We start from the raw sequence: 16,773 nt of genomic DNA, 5'->3' as shown, positions 1-16,773 counted from the left end.
AAGCGCTGGGGGAGATACGGGGTCATCCGGTTGTCCCCCTTGAGGCTCGCAGTCATTTACAGATGAGGTGACTGAGGCACAGAGAAGTAAAGTGACTTGCCCACAGTCACGCAGCAGACAAGTGGCAGAGCCGGGATTCGAACCCCTGACCGCTGACTCCCGAGCCCGGGCTCTTTCCACCGAGCCGCGCTGCTTCTCCAGTAAATTTCAGGCATAATAATAATAATGATCGTGGTATTCGTTATGCGCTATTTGCCGGGCACCGTACTAAGCGCCGGGTGGATAGAAGCAGATCAGATCGGGCACACACTCTCGGTCCCTGTCCCACGCTCGCAATCCCCATTTTGCAGATGAGGTAACTGAGACCCAGAGAAGTGAAGTGACTCGCCTAAGGTCACACAGCAGGCAGGTGGCAGAGCCAGGATTAGAACCCATGACCTTCTGTCTCCCAGGCCCGTGCTCTGTCCCCTTCCATAAGGCAGATATATACATAAGTGGGACTGGGGGTGGGGGTGGGAAGGAATAAAGGGAGCAAGGGAGAGGGAGAGGAGATAAGGAGGGCTAAATCCGGGAAGGCCTCTGGGAGAGGGAGGGCACAGAGTACCGAGTTGGGTACAGGCAGATGGGGTCGGACACAGGTTTTCTGGGATCGGTGTTCTCTGCCTCGCGAGACGAATGCGGTGGCGAGCTGGAGTTGCCGTTCATTCGTTCAGTGGTATTTATTGAGCGCTTACTATGTGCAGAGCACTGGACTGAGCGCTTGGAATGGACAGTTGAGCAACAGACAGAGACCGTCCCTGCCCAGTTGACGGGCTCACAGTCCAATCGGGGGAGACAGACGGACGAAGACAAGACAACGTAATCACGATTAATAGAATCGAGGGGATGGACACCTCATTTACAAAATAAATAGGGTCATCTATCATGCCGTTGATAAATAAGCGCTCAGTACCTTCTTCCTGTTGATTGATTGGGAAGCGGCACGGCCGAGCGGTGAAAGCCCGGGCCTGGAAGTCAGAGGACCCGGGTTTTTATCCCAGCTCTGCCACTCGCTCGCTGGGTGACCGGGGGCAAGTTGCTTCTCGGGGCCGCAGTTTCCTCAACTGTAAAATGGAGAGTCATTACCCATTCTTCCTCCTGCTTTGACCGTGAGCCCAAACGGGCCAGGGATTCTGTCTGATCCAATTACATGGTATCAGTGGTATTTATTGAGCGCTTACCGTGGGCAGAGCGGCGTCCGAAGCGTTTGGGAGAGGACAGTACGGCAGAGTCGGTGGCGTGTTCATTCTAGAGGGAACTTAGGTCTCCCCAAATGCTTAGAGCAGTTCATTCATTCAGTAGTATTTATGGAGCGCTTACTAGGTGCAGAGCACTGTACTAAGCGCTCGGAATGGACAATTTGGCAACAGAGACAATCCCTGCCCAATGACGGGCTCACAGTCGAATCGGGGGAGACAGAAGGACCGAAACAGGACAACATCGTCACGATAAACAGAATCGAGGGGATGGACACCTCGTTAACAAAATAAATAGGGTAATAAAAATATCTACAGATGAGCAGAGTGCTGAGGGGAGGGGAAGGCAGAGGGGCAGGAGCAGAGGGAAAGGGGGCTTAGTTGAGGGGAGGTGAAGGGGGGAAGGAGGAGGGTGGAGGGACAGTAAGCACTTAAGAAATACCCTAATTATTGTTGACGGATTGATTTGATTGGTTGCCCGGGGCAGTCTGCTTGACCATCCCTTTGTGGTTTTGCCCGCAGAAGCTGCCTCCCGTCCTCAGCCTGCAGGACCTGGAGCTCTACAGAGACAAGTTAAAGCGGCAACAAGCCGCGGTAAGCACGGGAAAACCCGCCCCACCACATTTCCACCGGCCGCGTCCCCGGGTCGGGCCAGCTCGACGTTAGAGCGCAGGCCGGAGCCGGCCCCGCCGCTCTGACTGGGGTGTTTAGACCCGACTGGTACAGTCGCGTGATAGCCAGCCGTCGGTTTCCTTCCGGAAGGGGCGGCGATGGACCGAGGCGACCCCTCCCCGAGCGGGAGAGTCGGCCCGTGGCCGTGGGGTCCCGGGGAAGACCGGATCTCACGGGGTCTGGTGGGTCCGGCTGTCCTCCGGTGCCCTGAGCCGCAGGACCTCCCCGTTCTCCTAGCTGGCGGACCGGCGTGCACGTGGACCCCGTCCGTGCTCCGGTGAAGGCCCGTCTCGGTCGGCCCCGGCCACGGGACCCGGCGGGTCCTGGCCGTTCTTCCCGACTGACCCACGCGGTGGGGCGAGGCTCCCCGTCTCTGGCCGTCCCCGGCTAGCTGCGAACGCCAGGGGAGGACGGCGCGTCCGCCGTGGCCGATCCGGGAATGCCGTCCCCGTGAACACACAGACCCTGCCCTGTTCGGTTCTCTTAACCGACCACCCGATAATGGAGCCCTTTATATCGGACAGGCTAGAGGAGGGCTCACACGCCTGGAGCGAGAGGCCCGTCTCTGTCTCTGTCCACCCCGAGTCATCCCGTAGAAACCGTGTGCCGCTAGCGGGGACCGAGTGCCCACTGACCCCCTTGGGCCCCCCGGCTCCCACGAGCTCTTCCGGCCCGGCGGCTCGTTTCTCTGACCTTTCGCCCCGGGACGGCCAACGTCTTCCCGCATCCAGCGTCTCCCCCTCCCTTCCCGGGCACTCACCGGCGGGGTAAAACTCCGCCCCGTCTCCCGGCCTCCTCCTCTTTCTCCGGCCCCACTTGAATTCTTTTTAGGCCAAACGTAGTCACCGTGAACGAACGCGCGGGCCAGCTGCGAACACTTTGGCGGTAGTCTGGGTAGGCTGTGGACGTCGCGGCTCTCAACTCTCCCTTTGCCCCTCTCTCTTTCCACCGTGCTGGCCTGGGCCCGGCCCTTTGCTGTTCTCTGGCACTGGCCCCGCGGTCCCGCGGCCCCTTGCGGCCTCCGTGTCCCGACACGAGGCCTCCGACCCCGCTCTCCTCCCTGCTCCCGGGCCCGTGTCGGTGAGAGAGCCCGTCCTCCGAGGGACCCTCTAAGCTTGGCAGAGTGGGAGAGCTCTTCGGGCTGCCAAGGACCCTGGGAGGGTGCGGCCTGAGCCCCTACGGTGCCAAGCGTCTGATGGTGGTCGCACCCTCCCTTCCTCCTCCTCCCTCCCTTCCTCTCTCCCTCCCCCGTCCAGGACACGGTGGAAATGGCTTCCTGCAGCGACTGGAGGTTTCCGGAAATTTGCTTGACAATCACGACTCCTCCAAGTCTTCGCCTTTGGGGACTCTCTCTCCGGGGAAGAGATATTTCACCGTCACCCCCTCCATCGTCACCCCTTCCTCTTCCACCACTATTTCCTCCACCTCCCTGCGTCACCACTACCCTTCCTCCGCCTCTGTCACCAATTCCTCTGTTGCCACCTCAGCCGTCTCAGCCGTTGACACGGTCCTATTCAATTAGCCGAGGAGAGCCGGTCCGGGAGGAGAGGGCCGGGACGCGGGGAGAGCCAGCCAGGGCGTTCGTGCGCATCTAGACCGGAGCAGGGCGGGATGGTTCTGACCGGAAGCCAGCCTCAGGCCCCGGCGGGTGAGCTGACCGTAACGGAGGAAGCTTTATGGAAATGACCTAGAAATTGATGAGACTGGAAGAAATCCCTAACGCCGGTACTTTGCACATGGAAAGCGCCCTTTCCTCTCCACCCAAACGGCTACCTTACCGCTACGGGCTCTCGTTGTATCCCGGCTAGACTACCGTGTCGGCCTTCTCTCCGATCTCCCTTCCTCCTCTCTCTCCCCGCTCCGGTCTAGTCTTCACTCCGCCGCCCGGCTCATCTTCCCGCAGAAACGATCTGGGCCTGTCACTCCCCTTCTTAAATACCTCCGGTGGTCGCCTGTCGACCTCCGCTCCAAACAGAAACTCCTCACTCTAGGCTTCGAGGCTCTCCGTCACCTCGCCCCTTCCTACCTCTCCTCCCTTCTCTCTTTCCACCGCCCACCCCGCACGCTCCGCTCCTCGGCCGCCCACCTCCTCGCCGTCCCTCGGTCTCGCCCAACCCGCCGTCGACCCCCGGGCCACGTCCTCCCGCGGTCCCGGAACGCCCTCCCCCCTCACCTCCGACAACCTCTCTTCCCCTCTTCGAAACCCTACTTAAAACTCACCTCCTCCAAGAGGCCTTCCCAGACTGAGCTCCCCTTCTCCCTCTACTCCCCCGGTCCCCCTTCACCTCTCCGCAGCTAAACCCTCTTTTCCCCCCAACTCCCTCTGCTCCTCCCCCTCTCCCTTCCCATCCCCTCAGCACCGTACTCGTCCGCTCGACTGTATATATTTTCATCACCCTATTTATTTTGTTAATGAGATGTACATCGCCTCGATTCTATTCAGTCGCCATCGTTTTTACGAGACGTTCTTCCCCTCGACTCTATCTATCGCCATCGTTCTCATCTGCCCGTCTCCCCCGATCAGACCGTGAGCCCGTCAAATGGCAGGGACCTGCCTATCTGTTGCCCACTTGTTCATTCCAAGCGATTAGTACTGTGCTCTGCACATAGTAAGCGCTCAATAAATACTATTGAATGAATGAATGAATGAATGAATGAATGAAGATGCCCTCGCTGACTTGTGAAGCCCAAGGTAAGGGAGACTCTGGAACCGTGGGGGCAATGAAGAGGCAGAGTTGGAGAAGGTGGTCCTGAGGAAGTAGATCTTGGGGATAGAGAGGCCGAGGCTGTCCATCCAAGCTATTTTAGTAGCTTGTGTAAAAGGAGAAGAGACACAGAGCCCGACAGGATCTTCAAGAGTTGTCTCCAGGCTCCTAAAAATGCGAAACAGGTCCATTCCTCCTGTTTCTCTCACGATAAATCCGAATGACATCGGCAGCGCTACGCCGGGTCGACGCCACAGGGGTCCATCCAGCCCGGGACTCTGCCTCCGACAGCGAACCCCAGACGCTGGGAGGAACCGTTTGCCGGTCTCTCTCCTGGGCGCACCCACCCCCCTGGTTAGGGACGGACGCACGCCCTGTCAGTCCCATCTTTCCCCTCTGCGGTCCCAAGAGGGTCCAAATTCTGCTCGAATCTGGGGACGCTTACCACCGCCTCACCTTCCCTCGGTGACAGAGTGCAGATGCTTTCTACTTATCGGGGGGAGAAGCATTGACTTCAGCCTTCCCGCCTCCAAGCTCCTGGGGGACTCTCAGCCCGGGGCCTGAGGGCTCCACGTTCTCTCCGTTCACACTGTCATTGCGGTTTTTTGAGTTTGAATCGCGTCCCCGCTAGGCCTCGGCCTCTCCGTCCCGAAGTTCTGCTTCCTCGGGATCTTCCTCTCCAGCTCTGCCTCCTTTCTACCCCCAAGGCAGTACCTTGGGCTTCACAAGTCAGCGAGGGCGTCTCTTAACTGCCACGTGGATGTCTTCATTCGATCGGATTTATTAAGCATTTTCCGTGTGCAGAGCACTGTACTAAGCTCTTGGGCGAGTACGCTACAACAACAGACGTTCCCTGCCCACGTCGTAAGGTCCCCGGGCGGGCAGGGGTCAGGGTTTCTGTTCTTGCTGTCTCCCCAAAACCACTTCTTCCTCATACAGTGCTCTAATACTAATAATGTTGGTATTTGTTAAGCGCTTACTATGTGCAGAGCACTGTTCTAAGCGCTGGGGGAGATAGAGGCGAATCAGGTTGTCCCACATGAGGCTCACAGTTAATCCCCGTTTTTACAGGTGAGGTAACTGAGGCCCAGAGAAGTGAAGTGACTCGCCCACAGTCACACAGCTGACAAGTGGCAGAGCCGGGATTCGAACTCATGAGCCCTGACTCCCAAGCCCAGGCTCTTTCCACTGAGCCACGCTGCTTCTCTACTCATAGGAGGTGCAGTGAATACCGGCAGGGACCATAGTTGGACATTTAGTTTGACCCCTCCTACCTGATTTGGAGTTATGAACACGATCGTTTTTCCCAGCAGGCGAGTTGGAGTTCTTCTACTGCTATTCTTGTTCTCTTTTTTGTGGCTGTCACGTTTCTTAGAATTTAGTGAGAAGATCGGAGGGACATTCTTTCTGAAATTATTAGCGCGAGAGCTATAATAAGAGCTGTTAATTTGCCCGATTTTTTCCTCACAGGTATCTAAAAAAGTTGCTGACTTGATCCTGGAGAAGCAGCCTTCATATGTTAAGGTAGGGTGCGGGGCTTTGTTGTGGAGGCTCGTGGACAACACTTTAGGTGCTTTGGGTCAGGATGATGGTAGAAACCTGTTGTATGGTGGTAATTAGGAAGCAGCGTAGCCTACGGGAAGGATCACGGGCCTGGGAGTCAGAGGTCCTGGGTTCAAACCCCGGCTCTGCCACGTCCGTTGTGTGACCTTGGACCTGGCGCTTAACTTCGCTGTATCTCGGTTCCCTCATCTGCACAATGGAGATTAAATACCCGTTCTCCTTCCAGAGAAGCAGCGTGGCTCGGGGAAAGAGCCCGGGCTTGGGAGTCAGAGGTTATGAGTTCGAATCCCGGCTCTGCCACTTGTCAGCTGTGTGACGGTGGGCCAGTCACTTCACTTCTCTGTGCCTCAGTTCCCTCATCTGTAAAATGGGGATTAAGACTGTGAGCCCCACGTGGGACAACCTGATTCCCCTGTGTCTACCCCAGCGCTTAGAACAGTGCTCTGCACATAGTAAGCGCTTAACAAACAAATACCAACATTATTTAGACCGTGGGATCCGATTATCTCATATCTGCCCCAGCGCCTAGTACAGTGCTTGGCACATTAGTAAGTGCTTAACAAATACCACGATTAAAAAAAAATAATTATAAATACTTAAATGCCCATACCATCAGAGTGTGATTATGTAGTGATGATCCCTTGCCATTTTTGCGTAAGAAAGTATTTTATTCCCAGGAGGACATTTTCTGGTTGGGCTTGAAACAGCACTGGTTTTGTGAAACCAGTAGAGAAGCAGTGTGGCCTAGTGGATAGGGCCTGGGCCTGGGAGGCAAAGTACGTGGGTTCTAATCTCAGCTCTGCCACTTGTCTGCTGTGTGACCTTGGGCAAGTCACTTTACTTCTCAGTGCCTCAGTTCCCTCACCTGGAAAATGGGGATTAAGACTGTGAGCCTTATGTAGGATAGAGGCTGTGTCCACCCCAATTACCTTGTATCTACCCCAGCACCTGTAAAGTGCTTGGCACCTAGTAGGTTCTTAACAAGCACCACAATTATTATTGTTATTATTAAAAGTTCCTTGGCAGGAACACCCAAGCCTGCCTTTCATTTATTCATTCATTCATCGTATTTCTGAAACGTAGAATGTTAACGGGGGTTGTTTTGTAACACGGATTCATTCATTCAGTAGTATTTATTGAGCACTTACTATGTGCAGAGCACTGTACTAAGCGCTTGGAATGGACAAATGGGCAACAGAGACAGCCCCTGCCCTTTGACGGGCTTAGGGTCTAATCGGGGATGGAAATACATACCCATCTTATCATGTGAAACAGCGTGCGTTTCAAATGTAGGGATGCCCCAACTTTTCATCTGTAACTGAAATTGCGAATGTAAACCCCAGTTCCAAAATTCCTTAGGCAGCACAGTCTTATGGAAGGAGCCCGGGACCCCCAAGTCGGGAGACCTGAGTTCTGTGAGTCCGTTATTGGGCAGGGACCGTCTCTACCTGCTGCCGAATTGTCCATTCCAAGCGCTTAGTACAGTGCTCTGCACAGAGTAGGCGCTCAATAAATACGATCGAATGAATGAATGGTCCCAGTTGGCCTGCTGTGGGACCTCGGGCAAGTCACGTTACTTCTCTGGGCCCGTTTCCTCATCTGTAAAATGGGGATGAACTTCCTCTTCCTCCTCCGTCATAGATGGTGAACTCCGTGTAGGTTGGGCACCGTATCCGATGTGATCGTCTTGCAGCTTTCCCAGTGCTTAGCATAGCGCTTGGCTCGTGGTCAGTGTTAACCGATACCTTCGTTAGATGCCAGTGTATGGAGCGGGGACACAAAAATCCGCCCAGTTATTCACAGACTCTGTAAATGCGATGAACAATCAATCGGTAATATATATTGAGCACCCCTTTGCAGAGCGCTGAGATCAGCGCTCTGCACACAGTCCCAGCCCCCGAGGAACTTACTGCCTAACCGATAGCGCTGACGCAGAGACAACACGTAATCGATGGTAACTGTGGTATTTGTTAAGCGTTTACTACGTGCCAGGCACCGTTCCAAGCCGTGGGGTAGGTACAAGATGATTAGGTTGGACACAGTCCCTGTCCCACACGGGGCTTACGGTCTTAATCCTCATTTTACAGATGAGGAGACTGAGTCACAGGCGAAGTGAATTGATCTGCCCGAGGTCACGCAGCAGCCAAATGACCGAGCGGGGATTAGAACCCATTAAGGGCACGCGTTGCCCACGTGCGCCCTTCGACCTCTTCCCAGAGGCTCTCCGTCCCCCATTCGTTCCGGACCTCGGGTCCCTGAGCCGTTCTCGAGCCGAGGGGGTTTGACCTGGGCTCCCCGGGCGAGCTTTCTCACAACCTCTCGCTTTCCCCTTGCGGAATCTAGTTCACTTCAGCCGAAAACAGCTTGGAAATTCAATTCCGCAGAGGCGTTTGTCACCGCAGTACGGCGCCTTCGATTTTTTCCAACCGCTCGGGAGGGCCGGAGGAGACGGCTTCGCGCACCAAGCGCACGATGCCTCAATCATCGTTGACGTTAATATCCTCCCTGGCTCTTCGGACCTGCGAGAGGGAGACATAACCGTCCGGCCCTCGAGCCTGATTGAATTGGAATTGCTCGGTTAGAGCTTCCTTTTCAGTCGAGATCCAGAGTGCGCAAACTATCAGCCGGCTTAGAAATGACCAGATGAAGAGCAGTCGGCTGAAATGACGGTCCTTAGCGGTGAAGGACGCCGGCGTCGAGTGTCGGGGCTCGTGGCCGGTGCGGTCGGACCCCTCCGCCCGGGGAGCACCGCCTCCCCGCCCGGCTCCTGCCTGTGGATCCGGAAGCTCTGTGGGCTCTGGGAGTCTCACCCCTCTCCCCACACCACCCCAAGTTGGCTCCTCCCCTGTTCCCCGTTCTCAGTCAGTCAGTTTTATCTCTTGAGTGTCGTACTGTGTGCCGAGCACTGTACTGAGCGCTTGGGAGCGTTATCGTAATAATGACGGTATTTATTAAGCACTTACTATGTGCCAAGGACCGTTCTGAGCCCTGGGAGGATATAAGGTGATCAGGTTGTCCCACGTGGGGCTCACAGTCTTAATCTCCATTTTCCAGATGAGGGAACTGAGGCACAGAGAAGTGACGTGACTTGCCCGTAGTCACACAGCTGATCCCGGACTCATCCATTCAGTTGTATTTATCGAGGGAACCCGATGATCCTGGACTCATTCATTCGATTGTATTTATTGAGGGATTACTATGTGCAGAGCACCGTACTGAGCGCTTGGAATGGACGGTTCGGTAACGGACAGGTGGCGGAGCCGGGATTAGAACCCATGACCTCGGACTCCCAAGCCCGGGCTCTCTCCACTGAGCCACGCCGCTTCAGTGTACAGAGAGTACAATATAACCGTGTCGGTCAGTCATATTTATTCCCCCCTCCTAGACCGCGAGCCCATTGTTGGGCAGGGATTGTTTCTGTTTGTAGCCGAATTGTATTTTCCAAGCGCTCAGTACAGTGCTCTGCACACAGTAAGCGCTCAGTGGATGCGATTGAATGGACGGATGAAAGAATTGAGCACTTACCGTCTGCAGAGCACTGTAGTAAGAGCTTAGGAGAGGACGGTGTAACAGTATGTCAGTCATATTTATTGAGCGCCGTACTGCGTGCAGAACAGTGTACCGAGCGCATGGGAGAGTACAATATGACGGACACGTTCCCTGCCCACAGCGAGCTCACGGTCTAGAGGGCACCGCAGGTGGCCCCGGTGGTGTTCAGATACCGGCCCGGGGCAGCTCCGAGTTATCCGACCGCAAGCGGCAGCCGTTGAACCAAGCTGAGTCTGTCGCCTGGGTCCCCTGAAGACCTTTGATTCCCGCCCCCGTCTCCCCTGTAAAATGGGGGATCGAGACGGTGAGCCCCACGTGGGACAGGGACCGGGTCCTACCCAATTTGCTCGTATCCACCCTAGCGCTTAGTACAGAGCCCGGCGCGTAGTAAGCGCTTAACGAACACCATCGTTGTAATAATAAGTGTGGCATTTGTTAAGGACTTACTGTGTGCCGGGCACCGTACTAAGTGCTGGGGTAGTTAGGAGGTAATTGGGTTGGACACAGTGCCCGTCCCACATAGGGTTATTGCCGCTGGATTCTGTCTATTGCCATTGTTCTCGTCCGTCCGTCTCCCGCAGTTAGACCGTAAGCCCGTCAAAGGGCAGGGACTGTCTCTTTCTGTTACCGATCTGTCCATTCCAAGCGCTTAGTCCAGTGCTCTGCACATACTAAGCGCTCAATAAATACTGTTGAATGGATAGGGTTCCCAGTCTCGAGCCCCGTTTTCGAGATGAAGTTACTGAGGCGCAGAAGAGTGAATCGACTTGCCCGAGGTCGCACGGCGGACAGTGACCGAGTGGGGATTAGAACCCAGGTCCTTCCGACTCCCAGGCCCGTGCTCCATCTGCTAGGCCAAGCCGCTCCTCTGTGGCGAGGGCACGGTTCAGCTTCTAAGTGACCAGCCCTGCACCACTCCACCTCTCAGCCGGGTTCCTCATTAATAATAATAACGATGTTGGCATTTGTAAAGCACTTACTATGTGCAGAGCACCGTTCTAAGCGCTGGGGGAGAGACAGGGTCATCAGCTGGTCCCACGTGGGGCTCCCAGTCTTCATCCCCATTTGCAGATGAGGTGACTGAGGCCCAGAGAAGTGAAGTGACTCGCCCACAGTCACACGGCTGCCAAGTGGCAGAGCCGGGATTCGAACCCAAGCCCGGGCTCTTTCCGCCGAGCTACGCCGCTTCTCTAAATCTCCAGCTGGCGCCAGAGTCTCTCTGCATTTCCTTGAGGCGTCCCCCGCATGTGACACCCAGTCTGCTTCATTGCCGTGATCTCGGGGAGCCGGTCCCCCGGAAGCCCGACCCCCAGATGGAGCACCTCGCCGTTAACCCCGTCACTGGGGTGGAAGTTGGGGTGATCTGAACCGGGAAACCTGTAACCCGCCCTTCTCCTCCCTCTGGCCGCCTCGCCGAGTGGCAAAGCATTTACTGAACGCCACTCGGCGTGGCGACTGTACGGAGTGCCTGGGAAGCGGCGTGGCCTGGCAGTCGAGCCGACCTGTCCCTCGGCCCGTCCGGTGGCACGGAAGCCCCGGTTTTCCGGTTTCTTGCTCGGCCCGACCGTTCCCGCGTCTCCCCGCAGGAGCTGGAGCGCGTGACGTCGCTGCAGGCGGGTCTCCAGCTGGCCGCCGTCATCTGTACGAACGGAAGGAGGTGGGTGCCCCGCGGAGTCGCCGGGTCGGGCGGGTCCCGTGGCCCACGTCGGCTGCCGGCCTCGTCTACTCGGCCTCGAGCCGGGGACCGGTTGCCGGCCCCGGCGGGCGCTCTGAGACGGTGGTCTTTCAGCATCTTTCGAACCCGGTGATCCTGGACTCGTTCATTCAGTTGTATTTATTGAGGGATTACTCTGTGCAGAACACCGTACTGAGCGCCTGGAATGTACGGTTCGGTAACAGAGACCGTCCCTGCCCAACGACGGGCTCGCGGTCTAAAAGGGGGAGACAGCAAAGCAAAACGGAACAAAACAAAAACAAGGCGACCTCATCAAGATAAGTAGAATCAAGGAAATGGACACCTCATTAACAAAATAAATAGGGTGATAAATGATACATACAAAGGAGCACGGTGCTGAGGGGAGGGGAGAGGGACCCCATTTTACAGATGAGGGAATGGAAGCACAGAGAAGTGAAGTGACCGCCCGAGCTCACCCAGCATCCACGTGGCGGAGCCGGGATTAGAACCCAAGTCCCTCTGACTCCCAGGCCCGTGCTCTATCCACTGGGCTATGCCGCTTCTCTGTTTGGCCCCCTCCCTGCCTTCTGTAGGTGCATCTGCGTGGCCCCCTCCCTGTCCGTGTCTGTGGGTGTGTGTACGTGTACATTTTGTATATTTCTCGGCGTTTGGCCCCCGTGTGTGTCTGCGCGTTCCCGTAGGTGTCTCTGTGACCGCTTTCCTCTCTGCGTCTGCATGTCTGACCGCCTCAGCCGTGCCTACGCTTGTGTGGGCGTCTGTGGGTCAACGCGGCGTGGCTCAGTGGAAAGAGCCCGGGCTTGGGAGCCAGAGGTCATGGGTTCGAATCGCGGCTCCGCCACTCGTCAGCTGTGTGACCGTGGGCGAGTCACTTCGCTTCTCCGGGCCTCAGTTGCCTCATCTGTAAAATGAGGATTAACTGTGCGCCTCAAGTGGGAGGACCTGATGACCCCGTATCTCCCCCAGCGCTTAGAGCGCTGCTCTGCGCGTAGTAAGCGCTTAACAGATACCAACGTTATTATCGTACGTTCACGTGCTCACTTCTGCCTGCCTCCCCGGCCCCACGTGGTCGAGACGTTCGTTTCCTCCCCCCCCCCCCCCCCCAACCCGTGCCACCCCCGCCTCTGCCCCGCGCTGGAAATGCCAGAGGAGTCGGTCCCTCGGCCGGTCGGATGGAGCCCCGGCCTGGGGCAGGGAGAAGACCTTCGTAGATCCCTCTCGGTTTTGCCCTTCTGCGGGCAGCAGGGCGACTCCTCGGTTTCCGCAGGTGCCTGAATATCGCAAAGGAAGGCTTCACCCAGGCCAGCTTGGGCCTCCTGGCGAATCAGCGGAAACGGCAGTTGCTGATTGGGCTGCTCAAGTCCCTGCGCACCATCAAGACGCTGGTACGGGCGGGTCCCGCTCCGGATTTGAACCCCGGCTTCTCTGTCGGCCACCGGGTAACCTCTCCCCTGCTCTTTGGTTTTTCAGCAACGGACGGACGTGCGTCTGAGTGAGATGATGGAGGTGAGCGCCCCGTTGTCCGGGCCCCCCGGCCGGGAGCCGCGGCGACCCTACTGCCGTCGAGCGGGCGTTGTCTGGTTTTTCCGCGGGGGGGTCCGGCTCCGGGCTCCCCTTCCCTCCGGTTGCTCTCGTAGAGGGGCCGTCCTGACGTGGCAGTTAGCTTCGCTCGACGCCTGGAGGTTTGACTGTCCGTAGCTTGCGGAGCGCTCTCCCTCCTCTCGGATCCCGCAGAGGCGGGGCCCGGCGGCGGCGGCGGGGGCCGCCGTCCCCTCGCTCCCGGTCCGCGGCTATTATCGTAATAGGCGCGTCGTCTAGCATATTAAAACGACCCCACCGGTCTCCTCGTTTCTGTCGTTGGGGGGGGTCGGGCGGGCCGGCGCCCGGTACGGGGGCCGCCGCGGTCTCTGCGTGGGCGCTGATGTGTCCGTGGTCTCTGCCGTTGCCAGGAAGAGGACTTCCCCGGAGCCATCCAGCTGTGCTTGGAGTGCCAGAAGGCAGCCAGCACGTTCAAGCACTACAACTGCATAAGGTGAACGTCCACGTGCCTGCCGGGGGGTGGTCTTCCCGCCCTTCGCGCTCTCCGTCTCCTGGATGGGTGTGGGGCGGGCAGGTCGTTCCTCCTCCCGGAAGCGGTGCGGTCCGTCGAGGACAGATTCACGTGCCCGGGCTTCCGTTGGAGCTTTCTCGTCGGAGAGGGCGGGTGCCGCGGACCTGTTTCCACGAAGGCGGTAAATGTGGCGGGATTTTCCACGTCCGTTTTCCACGTCTGGCCTCCCGCTGCTTTTCAGCTGCCTCGGAGACGAGGGAAAGGAGGGACGGCGGGGAGGGACCCTGCCCGCTCAGGCCTGAACCTCCGTGCCCCCCCCCCCCGGCTCCGTGCCTCTCCCGCCCCCGGCCTTCTGGGCTCCGGAGATGGCCCCCGCCCTGCCTGCTTCTGTGGCAGCGAGCGGCCAGAGTGAGACCTGCTTGTGAGTTAAAAATAAACTGTGGTATCCGTTAAGCGCTTACTATGTGCAAAGCACTGTCCTAAGCGCCGGGAGATACAAGGTGATCAGTTTGTCCCGTGTGGGGCTCACACTTTTAATCCCCATTTGACAGATGAGGTAACTGAGGCACAGAGAGGTTAAGTGACTCGCCCAAGGTCACACAGCTGACTTGCGGCGGAGCCGGGATTAGAACCCGTGATCTCTGACTCCCAAGCCCGTGCTCTTTCCACTGAGCCACGCTGGAGTTCTGTGGTGCCAGTTTTTGTTTTAGCGCTCTTTGTTGGTAGTTGGCTTTCATCATTCTGGCTTTTTTATTTTCTGTCGGTCGGTTTTCTACGACGATAATAACGATGATTGTTAATAACTGTTAAGCGAAGTAATTACCATCATTATTATGTCCCTAGCACTGTTCTAATAATAATGATAGTGTTGGTATTTGTTAAGCGCTTAGTATGTGCAGAGCACTGTTCTAAGCGCTGGGTAGATACAGGGTAAACAGGTTGTCCCACGTGAAGCTCACAGTTAATCCCCGTTTTACAGATGAGGGAACTGAGGCGCAGAGAAGTGAAAGTCCCGCCACATTTACCGCCTTCGTGAAACAAGTCCGTGGCCCTCGCCCTCTCCGTCGAGATGAGGGAACCGAGGCACAGAGAAGTGAAGTGACTCGCCCACGGTCACCCGGCTGACGAGTGGCAGAGCCGGGATTCGAACCCGTGACCTCTGACTCCCAAGCCCGGGCTCTTTCCGCTGAGCCGCGCTGCTTCTCTTCTAAGCCGTTCTAAGCTGTGGGATAGATACGAGTTAGGTTGTACGCGGACCCGGTCCCACGTGGGGCTCACGCTGTCAGTCCCCGTTTTGCAGATGAGCTACCTGAGGCCCAGAGAAGTGACCTACCCGAGGTCACCCAGCAGACACGTGACGGGACCGGGATCAGAACCCGTGACCCGCGCTCTTTTCACTAAGCCGTGCCGCTTAAAATGGCGGCCGCCTCTTCGGAGGCTCCGCTCTAGATTTTTTTGGTGGTCGCGGTGTGAGCCGCGGGCCCGGGTTCCGCTTCCCAGGCTGGACCGGTCTCCGGAGGTCCGGCGCGCCGGGTTGGGGGACGGGGCCTAGGTAGTCGGTCGCAGCGGCGTGAACGGTCGGGCCGAATCGCCGGCCCGTCCCGAGACCCGTCTGCGCGGGGCCTGTGGCGCAGGCCCCGCCTTTCCCCGTCTGGGTCTGGCGCTCGTCGCCCCACTCCGGAGCGGCCTCTCTCCCCCGCAAGCCACCGATGCTGCCCGGGGCTCGGTCCCCGGGAGAAGGGGTGTTGGGGGGTCCGTCAGGTAAACGCCAGGGCGGGGGGATGAGGGGCCTCGGGGGGGCTGAGGCTCAGCGGGATTTAGGGGGTGGGCCCCGGGGAGCGGGGCTCGGGGGCCCGGCCCCGCCCGGGCCACGTGACTCGGACTCAGGCTGAGAGTATCGGTCGGTCGACGGGGGTCCCGTGATGGGGGCAACCCCTGGAGTTCTTGGGGGTCGGCGGGGCATTCGACGGAAAGTGCTTTTTCCCCGAGGGATGTAACGGTGTCCGGGGATGAGGCAGTTATCCCAATGAGGGGCTTGGGAAAGATTAACACGTGACGGAAAGCAACTCCTTACCGTTGGTTTTAAAGCACTTAATCAGCTCACCCCCTCCTACCTCGTCTCGCCGATCTCCTGTTAGGGCCCAGCCCGCACGGTCTGCCCCTCCGGCGCCAGCTTGCTCTCCGTGCCCCGATCTCATCGATCTCGCCGCCGACCCCTTTCCCACATCCTCGCCCGGCCCGGAACTCCCCCGTCGTCCCCCCCCCGTCCCCCCCCCCCGTATGCGCCAGACCACCAGAGTCTCCTCCGTCAAAGACTTAGGGAAGCGGCACGGTCGGTGGATAGAGCACCGGCCCGGGAGTCAGGAGGACGACCCGAGTTCTAATCCCGGCTCCGCCACTCGTCTGCTGTGTGACCTGGGGCAAGTCACTTAACGTCCCTGAGCCCGTTACCTCATCTGGAAGATGGGGATCAAAGCCGGGGGCCCCGTGTGGGACAGGGACTGCGTCCAATCTGATTTGCTTCTATCCACCCCGGCGCTTAGTACGGGGTTCGTGAGCACTTAACGATACCACAGTTATCATTGCCGTTAATATTTGGTGCCGCACGCGTTACCCCCAGGCAGTGTCACTGTCCTTGTCCGGTTGCTCTGAGTTCGGAGCGGACGGTGGCCGGCATTGTGGGCCCGGCTCGGGCTGCGTCGTGCCGTCCCGGGGACCCTGGAACGTTGTCTGCCAGCGGAACCTCTGATGGGTCGGATGGTATCCATCGAGCACCTACTATACGCAGAGCACCGTGTGAAGCGCTCGGGAGAGCACAGCGCAGCAGAATTAGCGGACACGTTCCCGGCCCGGAACGGAATGCACCAGATTCTCTTAGATGAAGGGTTGAGGTTTTGGAGGGTGCCTAATGATTATAATAATAGTTGTGGTATTTGTCAAGCGCTCACTGTGGGCCAGACACTGTACTAAGCACTGGGGTGGATACAGACAACAAATAGGATTGGACACGGCCCCCTGTGCCCCCCCGGGGCTCACAGTCTGTAGACAGCCGGTCCGGAGACGAGCCGGGCCGTGCGATTCGGCGGGCGGCGGTGGCGGGGAGAGGAGGGGCCGCCTTCTTCTTTTACATCTCCGATCCGAGCGGGGACGGCATCTGCGGTCAGCCCGACGGCTCCGTGTGCTCGCCCAACTGGAATCTCCAGGCGTCTCCTGCCTGTTGAGCTTTTCATAGGAGCAGGGTGTACCGAACTGAAAACGTGCATTATCGGCGCCGCTCTCAGCAGTGGTCATCGGTAATAACGGCAA

At 57.9% G+C, this 16,773-nt stretch overlaps 1 protein-coding gene across 2 annotated transcripts in view; it reads left to right on the top strand.

Annotated features, from left to right (window-relative positions):
• Positions 1 to 16,773, top strand: part of VPS50 (VPS50 subunit of EARP/GARPII complex) — a 93,397-nt gene that overhangs the window by 15,140 nt on the left and 61,484 nt on the right. For both annotated transcript variants that reach the window (XM_029070416.2, XM_029070414.2), the window contains exons 4-9: positions 1,758 to 1,829; positions 6,083 to 6,136; positions 11,311 to 11,381; positions 12,685 to 12,802; positions 12,888 to 12,923; positions 13,367 to 13,449. In XM_029070416.2, coding sequence (XP_028926249.1) covers positions 1,758 to 1,829; positions 6,083 to 6,136; positions 11,311 to 11,381; positions 12,685 to 12,802; positions 12,888 to 12,923; positions 13,367 to 13,449 — 434 coding nt within the window. The remainder of the gene's footprint in view (positions 1 to 1,757; positions 1,830 to 6,082; positions 6,137 to 11,310; positions 11,382 to 12,684; positions 12,803 to 12,887; positions 12,924 to 13,366; positions 13,450 to 16,773) is intronic.

The sequence above is a fragment of the Ornithorhynchus anatinus genome, chromosome 8 (assembly GCF_004115215.2).
Source record: "Ornithorhynchus anatinus isolate Pmale09 chromosome 8, mOrnAna1.pri.v4, whole genome shotgun sequence".
Taxonomy (NCBI): Eukaryota; Metazoa; Chordata; class Mammalia; order Monotremata; family Ornithorhynchidae; genus Ornithorhynchus; species Ornithorhynchus anatinus.
Note: the sequence above shows the minus strand (reverse complement) of the source record. Positions and strands in the feature narration are given on the sequence as shown.